Here is an 18,415-nt window from a genome sequence, read left to right as displayed (position 1 = left end):
TAAAGTATAAGTTCGTCATATATCCCACATTGATTTATGCAGTTATTTCTGTTGCTTGTCTTTTAGCACTGACAACTCTTCGGAGATGCCACTGCTCTCAGTCATTAAGTGAAGACCATTGGTCACTGCATTGCCTGTGATGAGAGGTAATGCCACAAATTTGGTATTTTCAGCACACTCTTAACACTGTGGATCTCTAAATATTGAATTCCCTAACGATTTCTGAAATGTAATGTCCCATGTGTCTAGCTCCAACTGCCATTTGGCATTCAAATCTGCCGACTCCTGTCATAATCAAGTCAAATACCTTTTCACATGAATCACATGTGTATAAATGACAGCTCTGCCAATGCCCTGCCCTTTTATATTTTATGTATGCGATATTACCACTATCTGTATATGTGTGTATCACTATACCATGACTTATCACCTCACTGTCAGTCCACTATTTCTCACAGTGTATATAAACAACGCAGCAGACATCTCTGGAAGTTCCATGAGGTTTATCACAGATGATACTGTTCTATACAGAGAAGTCACAATGCTACAAAACTGTAATGAGGATCGAAGTTTGATGCAGTGAGTGGCTACAGACCCTCGCATTAACAAATGTAACATATTTCATATACTATTGCAGAATTATCACTGGAAGAAGTTACTTCCATAAAATGTCTAGGACCACGCGTATGCACTGATTAAAGTGGAATAGCCACATAAGCCTAATCAGGGAAAGGCAGGTGCAGAACTGAGATCCATCGGACGAATCCTTATGAAATGTAGTTCACCAACGAAGGGGAGTAACTAGACCCTAGTTCAATGAATAGTTGAATATTCTTAGCACTATGGGATCCATACCAGATCGGATTGGTACAGGGAATACAGAAGGTCAAAAAAATAGCAGCATGTTTTGTTACAGGTTCATCTGGTAAGCATGACAGCATTACAGATCAACCAACTCCAGTGGCAGGTACTGCAAATAAGGTGTTCTGTACCACAGTATGGGGTACTTTTAAAGTTTCAAGATCGCATGTCCTTAGAAAAGTCAACAAATATAATGGTTACTTCTATGTATCTAGCAAAAAGACCATGCAGATAAAATTAGAAAGATTAAAGCCGACATGGAGGCTTACCAACAATTGTTATTCCTGTTAACTATTCACAACTGGAACAGGAAATGGGAGAAGTGACAGTAGTACACACAGTACTGTCTGCAACATACCACAACGTGGTTTGCGGGGTGTGGACGTAGACGTAGATGCCCTGGGAAATCTAACTTAGGATGGTACGATAGGTACTTTAAATTCCTTCACCAACATCCAAGTCCAATCCCTTAACCACTGTTCACCTACCCTGGTGGTGTTGAAAGTTTAGAATAATATATTATACTGAACAAAATAATTACAGTATAAATGCTTCACTGAATATCTGTAGACTACTTTGCTATCTTTTGGCATATCAGAGTAAATTCGAGGTCTATTGATACACCCAGTATAAAAACAATTGGAATGTGAAATCCACATGTTCAGCAACAAAATCTGCAAAATATCTTTAGTAAGGTGCCATATAGGTCCTTAACAGAGCCATCATATAAAATTGTAAAATCGATGTGGGATTTTGCCATGTTTGTCGTTTTTCTGTGTTGTAATAGCTGTTTCTGTTAGTGGTGGTGGTATGGCTAATAGCACATGCTGGTCTGCTCATTAGTTCCCGTATACATATGAATTAAATAGAACTTTCATCACTAAAAATGGTATGACAACATTGGAAAATAAATAAATGGTATAAAAAGAGGAAGTACTGTGAACTGTTAAATATAAACATATCCAGAAGAAAGAGAAGTTTTCAGCCTATTAAAATTAAAACTTAACAAATTGGCCAGTGTCATGACTAACAGATGGGATCTAGAACACAAATTTGAGAATTTGCATGTGCTTATTGTTTTTACTCAATATAGCAGGCAAGTCTTCCTCCATACCATGGACTGACCTCACACTAGCAAACATTGTGCATTGTGTCAGGAAGTCGTGCATTGACATCTGTGTCCAACTACTACACAAAGATGAGTGGGCCTCCCTGCTGGAGAAGAAAACAATGTGTCAAAGGAGCGTGTCCTATTTGAAGGCATGTTGGGACGACTTATCTCACCTCACCTCATCACCTGTGACCAAGTGTCCCACAGCTAGACAGTCAGTTTCTCTGAACACAATTTATTAACCTCCACTTCTCACCATTCACTCACCAAACCTGCATGCTCCACACTCTCAGCAGCAAATGTAATGAAGTGCAGGGGGCTAGCATAATGTGTCATTCTGTTTCTATAACAAGCACCTTTGCCTGCCGAAGTAAGGCAGTTCGATTCCCTGGTCCTCCTTATATACCCTAATACCAACATAATGACACCACCTTCCATCTCTTTGTAAGGAAAGGCTGCAATCAACAGAATGGAGTTGTTCCCTGCTAGGTGCATATGCTGAATCGCCTGAAGGGCACTCTGTGAATCACAGCAGACAAGACATTTTTTGTTGCAATGTTGTCTCATATGCTCCTGTGGCCTTAGGATGCAGCTCAATGTCATAGATGGTGTATTTCTTTGGTAAGAAAACCTCGATAGCACATGCACCAAACAAAGATGAGCAGCCAATGGACTCTCCTTCAGTGTTTACAGTAAGATCTAAGCAATCCTCAAACTCTCAGTAAAAAGCTTAACACATTTTCACAAGCATTTTGCTTCTTGTATTCATGTAAATCTAACTATAGTTGGTCTTTAAATATGTCTGCTTGTGTCTGTATGTGTGGATGGATATGTGCATGTGTGCGAGTGTATACCTGTCCTTTTTTCCCCCTAAGGTAAGTCTTTCCGCTCCCGGGATTGGAATGACTCCTTACCTTCTCCCTTAATACCCACTTCCTTTCGTCTTCCCCTCTCCTTCCCTCTTTCCTGACGAGGCAACAGTTTGTTGCGATAGCTTGAATTTTGTGTGTATGTTTGTGTTTGTTTGTGTGTCTATCGACCTGCCAGCACTTTTGTTCGGTAAGTCACCTCATCTTTGTTTTTATATATAACTATAGTCTAATCTTAACTCTGGACCACCTCAGCAGGCCAGGTGATGAATGGTTTCATCATATCATAAGAAGAGAGACTTTCCCAACTCCTAATGCCACTAAAACATGATTAGCTTGTATTCTTAGCAGACTTGTAACTTGTGAAAGACTATCAAAAAGCTGATCCATCTAACAATGAACAAAGTATGGAACATTGATGACAAGTGGCAATTCTTTGCTACTGTGCAAGTTCTCACAGCCATTACTTTAAAATTAAGGCCTCTAAATGTGGCTACACATGCAACTGCATCCTTGACATACACACGATTCAATGTTTTGCAGAAGCATGCAAAAATCCTTCACAACTTCATACGGCTCAATTTGTATCTGAAATATATCAAGCACAGATGACAATGCTCTCCCATAAGCAGTCCACAATAGCTACAGGTTTTGCAAAGATGTGGAATTTTTCAGAGTGTTGGTGCCATTGATGAAAAATAGGCAGAGAGAGTTCTTCCAACTACAAGTGACTCATTTTATTCTATTCGGAATGAAACTAGCTGTCACTTAACAGGCAGTGTGCTGCATGGCTCCCACCACCACTACAACAAAGGGAGCTGTGCAGATATGACACTGTCAGCTGCCATTGTGTTGCTACTACTTCTGTGCTATGCTGTGCTGTGCTGTCTAAACCAGCGTGCCAGATAGTCCTTAGTGAGCTGGCATATGTGGCATATGTGGGGAACTAATGGCGCAGGCATCAGCAGAATGATCTCTGTGTGGTCAGGGGGTTACAACCAACAGGGTACATGGCGGCCCCACCACAATGGACTGGCTACCATGCTGGATATCAGGTGCAAAGAAGTCCATGGTCATCGTCAACACAGAAATCGACACTGCACAGTGCATGGTGGAAAACGCACCCGGGAAGGTGTCCTCGCCCAAGAGATGGTGAAAGGGCAGGACTGCAATGCGACAACAAGAAAGTGGGCTAAAGATCTCAATGCACAATGGACATGATGCACCTTGTAAGGTGCCCTTCCCCAATTGGCTCACTCTTCAGGAAAATTTTGAATGAAGGTCAAACCCTACAGGAGACCATCACATAAAGGCCGAAACATGTGAAAATCCTTTTAGTAGCCTCGTACGACATACAGGAATACCTCGGGCCTATTCTAACCCCCAAACCCGCAGGGGGGAGTACTGCAAAATGGTTCAAATGGCTCTGAGCACTATGGAACTCAACTGCTGTGGTCATAAGTCCCCTAGAACTTAGAACTACTTAAACCTAACTAACCTAAGGACAGCACACAACACCTAGCCATCACGAGGCAGAGAAAATTCCTGACCCCGCCGGGAATCGAACCCGGGAACCCGGGCGTGGGAAGCGAGAACGCTGCCGCACGACCACGAGATGCGGGCGGAGTACTGCAAGCTTCCATCAGATGTTGACATAGGTCGTGCAGGTTTTGTCGGCACTACCTGCTCATTGAGCCACACCTCAAGGGGCTCTAGACTAGAAGCACCTTCTGCCGCCGTGATATAAGATGGCGGGCGACAGCCAGACAGTAATTTGAGCTTGGAGCCACTTCTCTACATGACGCTATGCAGACGCCGCCTAGTCGTTGCTCTGCCACCATCATTTGTGCTTTAGTTCAGAGAGGCTCATCCTTGTTGATAACGAGAGCCGGACTTCATTTCTTACTATAATGAGTCTTTGTTCACTTGGTGAAATACACTTTAATTAAATCTTTTGTTTACTGTGGTAACGTGTTCGCTAATCACTTCTGTTTCTGTCCAGCTTTCCTACAATGACACTTGCCACACCACTGTTGCCCACCTCTTCTTACCATTGTGTATGAAATCATACACAACAGTTGTGCCTGGACATACCTCAACCCAGTAGAATAGCAAGCTGAACATGCACTGTGGAGGCCTGGTGGAGCTTTATCACACTTTGGGGGATGTTCAGCTAAGGCATCACTGCATCTGTGAACTGTGTGAACATTATTGCAGACCATCAGCATTCCTTCACACCTGATGTCATCCCTTATTCCAATGGCACCTTCCTGCAGGATAACTGTGCCTGTCACAAAGCAAGAATTACACTACAGTGCTTTGAGGAGCACAATAGCAAACTCTTGTTTATGTTCCTGCGCAAACTTTGCCTGATCTGTACACAGCAGTATACATATGAGAGACTGTGGTGTGCCAGCTCCACACTCACATACCACTGATCCGTAATTTGTGGAACTGCGTGACCTGTGCATAGAAATCTGGTGCCACATCCCTCCGGAAATTGTTTATTACAAAATAATCCTACCGAATTGTCAACTGATTCTTGTTTTAGTATTTTGAACGAGGTGTTTCATACGGAAATGCAAAGTATCTCTGCAAATAGAATTTGTGCAACATATCACAATATACAGCTGCTTACAGCACAAAATGTGTTTCAAAGCCAGTGTAATATTTAGTGACAACAAGGTTTGGTAATCATTATATCATGTTCACAATGAAGAGATGCTCAATTTCATGTTGTTCTGAACCAACCACTTGCAAGTAACTAACTAAATTACTTGAATGACTCTATTCTTATGAAATATCCAAGGTAAGTGCAATGTTCTAATGAAACAGAAAGAATAAAAAACACAATTTTCACTTGGATTAATGACCACAGAAGTCAAGTTACTAATCAGATTCCTACATGCATGTGGAACAAAAATTACATGTTGTAGTTTCATTACATATATTGTTTGTATTAAATGGTGTGTGTGTACAGTAAACAAATCCCAAAAAATGCTAATTTTCATAAACGCTGCACTAAATGTAGAAGTCTTACCTGTGAGCAACGTCTAGGCTTCCCCATCATACGTCTAATCTTACACCATTCAACCCGTGTCAGTTTCCTGGTTTTCAAATGTGGAAAGGATTCTCTCAAGCAAATCATAAAATCATTTTCTCCTTCGAACAGTGGCCTGAAAATATTGTATTTTGAAAAATCAACAACCTGGAGTTTCATTTGTTATATTATGAAAAGTTAGAACTCAAATCACTAAGGACGACACAGACAGTAACTGAACTGCAATGTTAGATTTAATCTAATATTAACATACACATTTCATAAGGTGCTATATAAGGAAGGTGTGAAAGTGTTGGCTGAGCATGTATCATCACATCTCTCCTATGTCCCTCCTGTCCCTATTTTTGTAACAGCCAACAAAAAGCCTTTTACTTGGTTCACAGACACACACGTCATCAATATAGGTTTGTCATACTGTTGCAACTGATCAGTTACTTTTGCATTTGCTGTATACAAGTGCAGTTCTGATCTTCCACAGATACCTTCCTGTTCTTGTTCGTGTATTGTTATAATTCACTTCCCATACACAGGGGTCAAATGGCCGGAAGGATTGATGGAATTAAAGTGACCAAACTATGAGGTCATTGGTCCCTTAATCCTTTGTGTGTCAAGCTGGAAATAGTCCCCAGAGGGCAATCACACAAAAGACAAAAAAGTTGGATGCCCCTGGAACATGTTATGCGATCAGAAACACACACTCTCTGTATCCAATTGGTGCCTCCACATCCCCATTGCCAGGAGAAAACCAGCTACACAGAGCCTCTCAGGAAAGAGAACAATGAGTAAGAGTGTCAGCCAATGGTAGGTATAACGGAATAAGAAAAATTAAAAAGGTGGGAAGGGCAGGAGCCAACCGGACCACTGAGAAAGGGCAGCCACAGACCCCTCGGATTGGAGGCAGCAATGGAGCATCCCTCCAATCCCTCAATCACAGATGAGATTAATGTGCATTACATCACAGAAAGGAGTAAAACCCACTTTCACAGGTAATAAATCAAACCAAATCAGTTGCTTTGTGCTATTCACTAGAATCAGAAGTAGCGTGTCAGCATGTTTAAGGTTTCACCGTATGGTGGCCAAAATAGGACAGTCCAGTAGGATGTGGGCCACTGTGAGGTAGGCATCACACCTACAGGTGGAGGGTGTGGTGCTGTGGGTCAGCCAAGTGTGACCAAAGCGAAGCTGACAGAGGACAGTAGATTTGTTTTGAGAAGCATGAAGGGAAGACTGCTACACGATTATGGTCTTTTTTACGGATTGCAGTTTATTTGGACATTCCAGGGCACACCAGTATGCATTCCAACTCTCCAAAAATTGTTGGCATAGAGCCGACCAAAGGTCCGGTTTCGGTACCCCCATCTCCAAACCTGACATCCTGGTAGCCAAATGACCTAGATGAACACAAGCAACCGCTCAGCATGGTAGATGTCATACACGAGATCCTTGATGGTCGTAACCAACGGGTGTCAAGCGTATCACTGGCTGACAACCTGAACACTACTCAAGGAGTCACTACCAGTTAAAAACGACTTGCCAGTCTAAGAATGACATTGACAAGTGACTCGACCAGTGGCCACCAATTCTGCACCGAGTTCACTGCATCCTTTTGGCAGGGAGGGTAGTTCACTGCATCTGGCATGTGGGTATGCAGAACCGGTCCGCCCATCAACCATACAGCCGTTAGCGTATACCACATCTGAGCCTGGAAATGCTCTCAAAATCACGATGCAACAGGATCAAAGATTTGTAGAGCTGCAAAAGTGTAAAGCAGTCTGCACCCCAGCTGGTGTCACTGCAGTGAAGAGTATTAAGCTGTGACCAGCACGTTTGCTTAAGTTGTTGACGATGGGGAAGGCACCTCAAATACCAGAAAACAATGAGACCCCACCACATCAAGCGTTTGGTCCTCGAGGTAAGGTTTCGGTTGAGAGTGGATAGCATGACGGCAACAGATACACCTGACACGTCTTGCTGGTGGAAAACCTGAAGCCATGGGTGAGAACTCAGGACTGTGCCATTTGTTTGACACCCTGCAGTCGGCATTCAGCAACACACACAGTTGAGGAGCAATAGTAGATGCAAAAGTTGTCAATGTACAGGAGAGGTTTTGTTTGTTCTGTTTTTTGGGTGCAAAAATAACTGAGGTCATACGTGCCCACATCAAAACCATAGAACACGAAAACAGAGAGGAGTTAAAAAATGACTAAACATCAATCCTAATTGACATAAGAGAAGACAGCTAAAAACCGAAGGGCTACCAAGGACACCATACAGAAACAGAAGACCAAAACTAAAAATTAAATGGCCTTCATCATATTGCTTTGACGGGTAAAAGAAAAACGCGGTCGACAGAATGTGCGTCATTTGCTAGAATGGCCGATAACTCAAGATGGCAAAGCCAAGAGGGAATGTAAACAGTTAAAAAATGGACATTCCGTTAGGAAGTGGCCGACAGTTAAAACCTGAGCACAATGTGCACAAAGTGGTGGGGAGCACCACTTATTAAATGATGATGGCTAACAAGGCACTGCCCAATATGTGACCTAGTTAAAATGATCTCCTGGAAGGACAGCAGAGAGGTGGTCATCCAAGCCGCTGCGAGAGGCTTAATAACCCTGAGCTTATTCCCATCAAGGGAGGACCAATGGCGATGCTAAAGGGACACCACTTCCTTACAGACGGCAAAGCCGAGATCACTGGAGGGAATATAGGCACTAGTCGGCTGAGGTACGAGGACTGCAGCCTCGGCAGCAGCGTCAGCACCCTCATTTCCTGGCAGACCGACATGAGCAGGAACCCAGATAAACTGCAGAGTGGCTCCACCTAGAGTGAGCAAGTGACAGTTTTCCTGGACCCGTTGCACAATAAGGGATGGGTGGTGTATAGTGCACACAGACTTTGACGGGCACAGAGAGTTTCTGAGCAGAGGACACAATTGAAAAGTCAATGTCTTCAGATGTACTCCGTGGCTTGATACAGGCTGAAGAGCTCGGCTGTAAATACTGAGCAGTGTGCCGGAAGCCGAAATCTAAAAGATGTGGGCGCCAATGATGAAGGCGCACCTGACATCACAGTCAGTCCGAGAGCCATCTGTGTACACAAAGGTACTACCACGAAATTCCATACGAAGGTTGTGAAACTGAAGGTGATAGAGCGAGGTTGGAGTACATCTACATCTACATTGATACTCCGCAAGCCACCCAACGGTGTGTGGCGGAGGGCACTTTACGTGCCACTGTCATTACCTCCCTTTCCTGTTCCAGTCGCGTATGGTTCGCGGGAAGAACGACTGTCTGAAAGCCTCCGTGCGCGCTCTAATCTCTCTAATTTTACATTCGTGATCTCCTCGGGAGGTATAAGTAGGGGGAAGCAATATATTCGATACCTCATCCAGAAACGCACCCTCTCGAAACCTGGCGAGCAAGCTACACCGCGATGCAGAGCACCTCTCTTGCAGAGTCTGCCACTTGAGTTTATAAAACATCTCCGTAACGCTATCACGGTTACCAAATAACCCTGTGACGAAACGTGTCGCTCTTCTTTGGATCTTCTCTATCTCCTCCGTCAGACCGATCTGGTACGGATCCCACACTGATGAGCAATACTCAAGTATAGGTCGAACGAGTGTTTTGTAAGCCACCTTCTTTGTTGATGGACTACATTTTCTAAGCACTCTCCCAATGAATCTCAACCTGGTACCCACCTTACCAACAATTAAATTTATATGTTCATTCCACTTCAAATCGTTCCGCACGCATACTCCCAGATATTTTACAGAAGTAACTGCTACCAGTGTTTGTTCCGCTATCATATAATCATACAATAAAGGATCCTTCTTTCTATGTATTCGCAATACATTACATTTGTCTATGTTAAGGGTCAGTTGCCGCTCCCTGCACCAAGTGCCTATCCGCTGCAGATCTTCCTGCATTTCGCTACAATTTTCTAATGCTGCAACTTCTCTGTATACTACAGCATCATCCGCGAAAAGCCGCATGGAACTTTCGACACTATCTACTAAGTCATTTATATATATTGTGAAAAGCAATGGTCCCATAACACTCCCCTGTGGCACGCCAGAGGTTACTTTAACGTCTGTAGACGTCTCTCCATTGATGACAACATGCTGTGTTCTGTTTGCTAAAAACTCTTCAATCCAGCCACACAGCTGGTCTGATATTCCGTAGGCTCTTACTTTGTTTATCAGGCGACAGTGCGGAACTGTATCGAACGCCTTCCGGAAGTCAAGAAAAATAGCATCTACCTGGGAGCCTGTATCTAATATTTTCTGGGTCTCATGAACAAATAAGGCGAGTTGGGTCTCACACAATCGCTGTTTCCGGAATCCATGTTGATTCCTACAAAGTAGATTCTGGGTTTCCAGAAATGACATGATACGCGAGCAAAAAACATGTTCTAAAATTCTACAAGAGATCGACGTAAGAGATATAGGTCTAGTTTTGCACATCTGCTCGACGACCCTTCTTGAAGACTGGGACTATCTGTGCTCTTTTCCAATCATTTGGAACCCTCCGTTCCTCTAGAGACTTGCGGTACACGGCTGTTAGAAGGGGGGCAAGTTCTTTCGCGTACTCTGTGTAGTGTCCTTAGGAAGCAAATGAAGGCCAAGTTTAACATGGGCCATTTCGCGAAGCCAAGGTGGTGAAGGGTTCACACCCATCAGGAAACTTGCAGGTAGTGTGAAGTTAAGCTGCTGAAGCAAGAGCCAAAAGCGGACTACAGGAAGTAACAGAAGAGGGGTGTAATCCATACTGGCTATCAAAGGAATTATCGAAGGAGGAGGTATAGAATGGGTGGCCACGCATGGCATACAAACAGCATCCATACCTGCTGAGGGGAAAGTCACGGCAGAAGGACAGTGGTAGTCCAGCAGCTTCAGCATACAGACTCTCAACCGGGCTAGAGTAAAAGGTTCCAGTGGCCAAACGGATGCCACGATGGTAGACAGTGTTGAGACTGCATAAGAGGGATGGACGTGCAGACACAAAAACAAAGCACCCATAGTTGAGTTTTGAATGGACAAGAGACCGGTACAAACGGAGGAGGGTGGTTCGATTGGCGCCCCAGAAGTACCATTGAGGGCACGTAGGACGTCGAAGGACCGCATACAGCAGGCTGCGAGGTAAGACACATATGGAAGGACCAAGAGTGTTTCCTATCCAGCATGAGCCCCAGGAATTTCATAGTTTCAACGAAGGGAAGGGCGACAGGCCGAAGACATAAAGAAGATGGGAGAAACATTTGCACCACCAGAAATTCATACACTGTTTTGTCAGAGGAAAAATGAAAGCCATTGTCGACGCTCCAGGAGTAAAGACTATCAAGACATCGCTGAAGACGCCACTCAATGAGACAGGTTCGGGGAGAACTGCAATAGATGGCAAAATGGTCAACAAAAAGGGAGCCGGAGATGCCCAGTGGGAGACAGACCATAATAGGGTTAATGGTAATAGCAAAGAGGACAACGCTTGGGACGGAACCCTGAGGCATACTGTTTTCCTGGATAAAGGTGTCCGAAAAGACAGAACCCACATGCACTTTGAAAACTCGATCTTTTAAAAATTCCTGAAAGAAACAGGGCGGGCGGCCATGGAAGCCCCACGTGTATAGAGTGCGGAGGATACCAGTTCTCCAGCAGGTGTCGTACGCCTTCTCCAAATTGAAAACACGGCCACAGTCTGCCCCTACTGCAGAAAACCAGTTGTGACATGGGTGGACAAACTAATGAGATTTTCAACTGCAGAATGCCATGCTCAAAATCCACACTGTGCATTCGTTAGTAAATAGAGATGGGGCGGTAGCTAGAAGGAAGAGTTTTGTCCTTACCAGGCTTAAGTAATGGGTACGACAGTGGCTTCACGCCAATGTCCGGGAAATGTCCCCTCTGCCCAGATGCGCTTGTATGTGTTAAGCAGGAAGTGCTTGCCCTCAAGAAAAAGGTGCTGCAACATCTGAATGTGGACAGCGTCTGGCCCTAGGGTGGAGGATCGGAATGAACTGAGAGCATGATCTAGCTCCCTCATAGTAAAGGCAGCATTGTAGCACTCACGATTCTGAGAAAAGAAGGGCGTCACCCGAGCCTCCTCCACTTCTTTCCAATGTAGGGAAGCAGGGTGATAGTGGAAAGAGCTCTAAATTTCCACAAAATGGCGGCCTAAGGTGTTGGAGATAGCAATAGGGTCCACGATAACATTGTCTGCCACTTTCAGGCTGGTATTTGGCAAATGGATCTTGGTCCCAAAGAGCCGTTGGAAGTTGGCCCACACGACAGAGGAAGGGGTGGAACTGTTAAAAGAACTAGTGAATGAAATCCATCTAGCTTTATTGGTATCCTGAAGAACATAACGACACTTTGGACACAACTGTTTATAATGAATGCAGTTTGCCATCCTAGGATGACGCTTAAAAATGCGGAGAGCATGTCTCCGTGCTCGAATTGTGTCGCAGCGTGCCTCAGCCCACCAAGAGACTGGGACACAGCATGGTAAAGACGAAGTGCGAGGGATGCAATGTTCTGCAGCAGTAACGATAATGTTTGTAAGATATTCTACCTGGTCATCACAACTGGGGAAATCCTGTTCTCCGATGGTCGCCAGGGAGGAGTAAAGCCGGCAGTCAGCCTTAGTAAGCTGCTATTTGGGTGTACACGCAGGTGGGATAGAAGACAGCAAGCGGGTAGCACATCGGAAGTGGTCGCTCAAGTAGATGTCAGAATGGATCGCACAAGACGATGGGCAAGTTGGGCAATGCAGAAGGAAAGGTCAAAATGGGGTTCCAGGGTTAAGGCAGAAGAGGTAGAGTTGATTAAGAAGATCAGCCAAGAGGCACCTCTCTGACAGATTCTAGGAGAACCCCAAAGTGGATGATGCACATTGACGTCACCGAGTAGAAGAAATGGGGGAGGTAGCTGCCCAATAAGCTGAAGGAAGTCTGCCCTGGTGACATAGAATGACGGAGTCACATAAATGGTACTGAGGAAAAAGTCAGGTGGGGAAGGAAAATGCGAGCTGCAACAGCTTGAAGGTGGGTAGTCAGGGAGATGGGCTGACTATGAACATCACCCTGTATGAGCAACATGATACCCCCACGAGATGGAATGCCGATCTCAGGGGGAAGGTCAAAACGAACCAGGAAGAAACATGAAAGCTCAAAGCAGTTGTGAGGACGCACTTTTGTTTCCTGAACACAAAGTATAAGTGGATGCTGCTAAAAGCAGCTGTAAATTGGAGGAGAGTCATGATGAGGAAGAGATGAAGTGGTGTCACCACGGTGACTGCTGAGTGACAGCCTGCGAAGTCGCTGCTACGGGGTACAGAAGCAGGAGGATCCTGCTCCATGGGGTCTACAGAAGCATCAGCTTGCTTGTGCTGTTGGTCTGTGGAGTCCAACGTAGAAAATCCATTGGAGGTGCGCACCAGCGACACGGAGGCCGGGCAGGCTAAGGTATCATATGGCAACACTGTCTAAGAAGATCTTCCAGCTGATGAAGGAGAAAACAGTTTGTCTTTGGTGGATTTGTCCGGGCCTTTCCAGTTAGCCGAGGATGACTTTTGGGGGGGGGGGGGGGGGGGGGAATACTACTCCTGTCCTTTCCGGCCTACCGGTTGTGTATCTGGTGGCTTTGCCCATTGAGGCGAGAGTTTGATGGCTTGTTGCACAGCTAGACGGGGGAATGGTAATACTACCTTGACACTTGGCGATTTCACAACCTCAGGGCTGAATTTGAGGTCGCATGTCTGCATGGCTATATCCTTCACAGAGCAGGGGGTAAGAAAAACAAAACTATTGGTGCTAGACGGGAGAATGCAGGGTTGGCGACTTGCCAATAACTTGCAAGCAACTGGGTAAGGAACTTTTTCCTTTACCTGGATCTCCTGGACAGCCTGATCATCAAGATACACTGGACAATCCCAAGAGGAGGCAGCATGGCAGCCACTGCAATTGATACAGCGGGCAGAAGGAGGAGGACAATCGCCCTCGTGTGCATCCCTACCACAAGGGTGTGTGGGGGAAGGAGGGCAGGAGGGGGATGCAGGGGGGGGGGGGGGCGTTCCTAGTAACGGGATCGCCAAGTCAGCTGCCAATAGTATGGCTACAGTTTTGCTCTGGAGAGCCACAGTGATACCTGCAACTGGTAGGGTGGAAAGGGTTATGGCCGTGGTGAAAGTATCTCACAGTTTTGGAGAGAAGCCATTTTGGGTGGACACCCAGGTGAGTGACGCCAAGGGAGGATCAAAAGGATCAGAAAATGATCACTGTCACATAAGTCATCACGAACTCTCCATTTGTTGGACAGCAGAAGACGTGGGTTGCAACAACTCTAGCGCGCCAATGGTTGTAGTTTCACTCACCAAATGGTTGCGGGCATTGATGTCACCTAATATTTTACAGATGGTAAATTCCAGAGATGTCTTCACACAAATGGCCACAGCCTCCAAAGTCATGTTGAGTGACATGTATTTGGTGAAGAGTGTGTTTAGAACATACGTGCAAACAGCACGCGATGCTCTTTCATACTGCATTGCGAAAAACAGGGGAAGCACACAGAAGATGTCACAGCTCAGCCAAGTGGCAGAAAAAACTGCTACAGTTCCAATACAGAATCATGCTACCAGTATCCTGTGGGGGTGTGAAGGGACCAAGGAGATAGGTTATGCCTCAGTGGTGCCTGCTGCTACGGGTTGTGAACATACTCCATCAATACACAGTTGTTCCAAGGCAGGGTAGCGTGTGTGTGGGGGGGGGGGGGGGGGGGCATAGGGACCACCAGGAATGCTGCCTTAGGTACAGAGGTGTAACAAGTATGTCTGGCAGCACAGGGACCATCAAAATCTCCTCCTTTTTGCTGCCACATATTCTGGGACGGAAGAGGAATGCTCTACAACTTGGAACCTGTGGCTCCTTCAGCCAGTGTTTTGCAAATCAGAAGAGTCCTGTGAAGGAAGTGCTTAAAGGACCCTTTTCCGATACGGGGTGCTGGAGCAGGGTATTGCTTCTCCGGCTGGGGGTTGGGGACTGATGTTCCCGGAAGACAGGGAGTCAACACTGCCAAAGAGATGTTGGGGAAACATTAGGACGATGACACCAAATCACTAGTGTAGCTGTGCAGCCCCGAAGGGCACAGTCAATGAACCAGACATCAAAGTCGTAGCAGTGGCATACGCCATTGTCATATGTGTAGGAAGTAGTCAATTCTGTTTCCTCTTGCCCTTGGACATGTAAGGCTTTTTGAGGGTCTTGTAATCGATTTTTTTTTCTTTTTTTTTTTTTTTTTTTTTTCATCTTTGAAAACAGTGCAGTCCGGTGAACAGGGAATATTGCTCACATTGTCGATACAAGACAGGAGGGCACAAGGAGCATCTGTGTGCAACTAATGGCCACAATCCCTATAGACTGGCCTGGCGTTGCAATGCAAATACATGTGTCCAAATCGCACCCATTTGTAGCTCCGTTTGGGAGTATAAATACATATGCCCCTACGTCACAGGAATATACCATCACCTCGACTTTATCAGGCAATGCATCACCTTCAGAGGCCAAGGTGAAAGCTCCAATATTCACTCTGTTGTTTTTGGATCCCAGCCGGATATGATGGAGAAAATGCACACCTCACAATCCAGACCGGCACACCGTTTGTGATTAGTCTGTAAAAGGAGATCTTGGTGGAAAATGATACCATATTCAGACATTTTTGTGTGTTATAGTGATAGGAGTATCACTCACCCTACCGCATCCAAGCAGCCCCCATAACTGAGCGGTGGAGGCCATTTTAAGTAGAACAGGGCCACTTTTCATTTTTCAAATTGCTGCCATTTCCCCTAATCTGTCCTCGAGATCTACAATGAAGAACAAAGGCTTTGCAGTCAAAAAGGCATCCCCGTCCGTCCTAAAACAAACGAAGTGTTGGAGGAGGTTATTTCTCGTCTTGTCTCAAGCTCTATGTTCCTTCCATGGTGTAGCCAGGGAAGGGAACAGTTTAGGGAGGGTCATACCACTCCGTATTGTAATATGTCTTAGTTTCAGAAGAGACGGCTGGGGCTGTGTTGCCACCAGCAGAAGAAAGTTTAATTCACTTCATGTGCAAATCTTCCACCATGGTACCACCCATTCCAAATGGGGGCTCTCCCCATTGTTTCCAAACTGCCACAGCATGGGGAGTTTCCAGCTCAGACACCAACAGTGCAATCCCTGCATGGTTAGTGGGCTACCGACATGCAGTTAATCGAGTATAGCCTCTCCACCCCCCTCAATGCTATGGCTACCAAGTTGGGCTTTGGGTGTAGTACTATTGCAAGAAAGAAGGGTGCAAAAACAGAAAGTGACAAAGGTGGAATACACACCATTGTAAAACTTAGAAAAGAAGTATCAACTCTAATCTAACAATGGCATCGTATAATTAATAACGAACCGGTGTAGAAGAGTGGAAAGTAAGGAAAACAAGTGTCCAAAATACAAACCAGATCCAAGCACAATCACAGCCAAGAAGACCATCCAATGGAAAGGTAGCAAGGAAAAAAGAATACTAGAACGACAGACTTGCAACACGAAAAGGGGAATAGCACTGCAAGGGCAGAGGATCTGTGGTGGCCTTTCATATACTTACAAATGAGATGTTAATGCCGTGGGGGACAGAGGAGGGGACGGCATTGGTCAAATGATGGGAACCATTTCAAGATGTGAGAATTTCTTAATGGTCTTTAAGATTCCAGAAGAAATTATCACCACTGACTGTAATGGCAATGACTTTTATGAGGAAGCCATTGATTTTTCATTATGAAAAACTGATTTCAGTACTATGCCATCCTAAAAATGTGTAAAATGATAATTTTTTAGAATAAAAGAAGCCAAAAGAATTAAGAGAAATTAGTCTTATTGAGCAAACAACAGCTCTGATTTTGAATTTTCAGATACATTTGACGAATACTACTTCAGCTCATTACAAATTACAATTTGTGTTGCGTATGTAGTCCTCATTTGACTTTTTTGATACAACTTTTCTGTTTTGTATTATCTCATGTAACTAAACAATGCCTTACGTTTACCGTTTCAGTACAACATTTGATGATGTTTCTTCTATTACTGTCCCACTTTTTCCAATGGGAAGTTAATTAATTTGTAAATTATACATTTATAAAGTTACTCTAGCAAACTAAAAACATAACAGATGTTTTACAGTTGATAGCACATTCTTGTTGAAGGTAGAAGAATATAGTAAGTCAGTTCTTTCTGCTTTCACTAAAAGCTTTTGAAGATCTCATGAACAACCTTAAATGGAAATTGTTTGTTCTTTTAATATTTAGCAATAGAATAATATTCAGAAATTTGTTTCTGGTACAGAGAAATGTCCTTGTACTGGTTAATTTAAAAGGAAAAAAAAGACCTATTTCCACAATTACTAGATTTATATTTGTTTTTCAATATCTTGCCAAAAGCATCAGGAAAGGTAATTAATATATCAGTGATAAGTGGAGTGAGGGCGGGAGTGCGATGGCGGAGGGGGAGTCGCGCTCCAAATGCCGTGTTGCTTGTGCAGAAATATCTACTCGAACTCACCCTGCTACCACTACACCCATTCTCTTACTTCTCCCTTTCCTTTCTCCTCCACACAACTTACCAGCTCAAAGTAGAAGACCTGCTGGGTGTAAAATTCCTGTGCTAGCATCTTTGTTCATTTTATTTGCTGGGAGCACAGAACTCATGCTTTAGGCTTTGAAGATACTTCAGATGGGCAACCACCACCACCACCACCACCACCACCACCACCACCACCACCACCACCACCAACAACAACAACAACAACATTAAAAGAAAGGCTCAACAATGGAGTTGTATCTATTATTTTACTACAGTAATGATTGATGACAATTGTTGGCAACCATTTTTGAGGGTCAGTTATACAGTTACCATCACCTCATTCACAAAGCAATAGTGTTGCTTCATTGGCACAACTCAGCAGCAACTAAATGCCTGTCAGTACAGTTTGTGGTACATTAAGCTACATTTGTGGAAGCCCAAAGGTTACCAATTTCTTGTGACAGAGGGTTATTGTGAGGAAGTAAGAAAAATATGTCAATGCTGAAGGTGATACCTCCCAGCCGGCAATTTCAGTGCCTCATGTTGCACAGATTTTTACAGCTTCTCATTACATTTCTTACTTAATAACACGGTGGATCAAAACGACAAGGAGGTTAACAGTATTAATTAGGGCATTTACTGCCATCAGCCTTACTTTCAACTCTGCACAGTTGAGTTTGTATGTTTAAAGGTCACTTTGGATCTTTACAGCACCAACATTCTGAAGAAACAATGTATCTGTGTCAGTAATAATTTGTAAATTTAAGCAGCATGTTGGGAATATTTAATAATGCATGAACATTGCAATAATAATCGGTAAGTCACTATGGGAACTTAGAATTACGCTTTTCCTAACTGATGTGACCACCTGTGAACTATAACTTTTCCTCGCTATGCTACATGATTGGTGATGAATCT

At 44.3% G+C, this 18,415-nt stretch overlaps 1 protein-coding gene across 2 annotated transcripts in view; it reads right to left on the bottom strand.

Annotated features, from left to right (window-relative positions):
• The window catches only part of LOC124605529 (protein lin-9 homolog), a 102,093-nt gene that overhangs the window by 77,306 nt on the left and 6,372 nt on the right, over window positions 1–18,415 (bottom strand). For both annotated transcript variants that reach the window (XM_047137276.1, XM_047137277.1), the window contains exon 4: window positions 5,882–6,017. In XM_047137276.1, the coding sequence (XP_046993232.1) occupies window positions 5,882–6,017 (136 nt within the window). The remainder of the gene's footprint in view (window positions 1–5,881; window positions 6,018–18,415) is intronic.

The sequence above is a fragment of the Schistocerca americana genome, chromosome 3, assembly GCF_021461395.2.
Source record: "Schistocerca americana isolate TAMUIC-IGC-003095 chromosome 3, iqSchAmer2.1, whole genome shotgun sequence".
Taxonomy (NCBI): Eukaryota; Metazoa; Arthropoda; class Insecta; order Orthoptera; family Acrididae; genus Schistocerca; species Schistocerca americana.
This window is presented reverse-complemented; position numbering and strand designations above follow the sequence as displayed.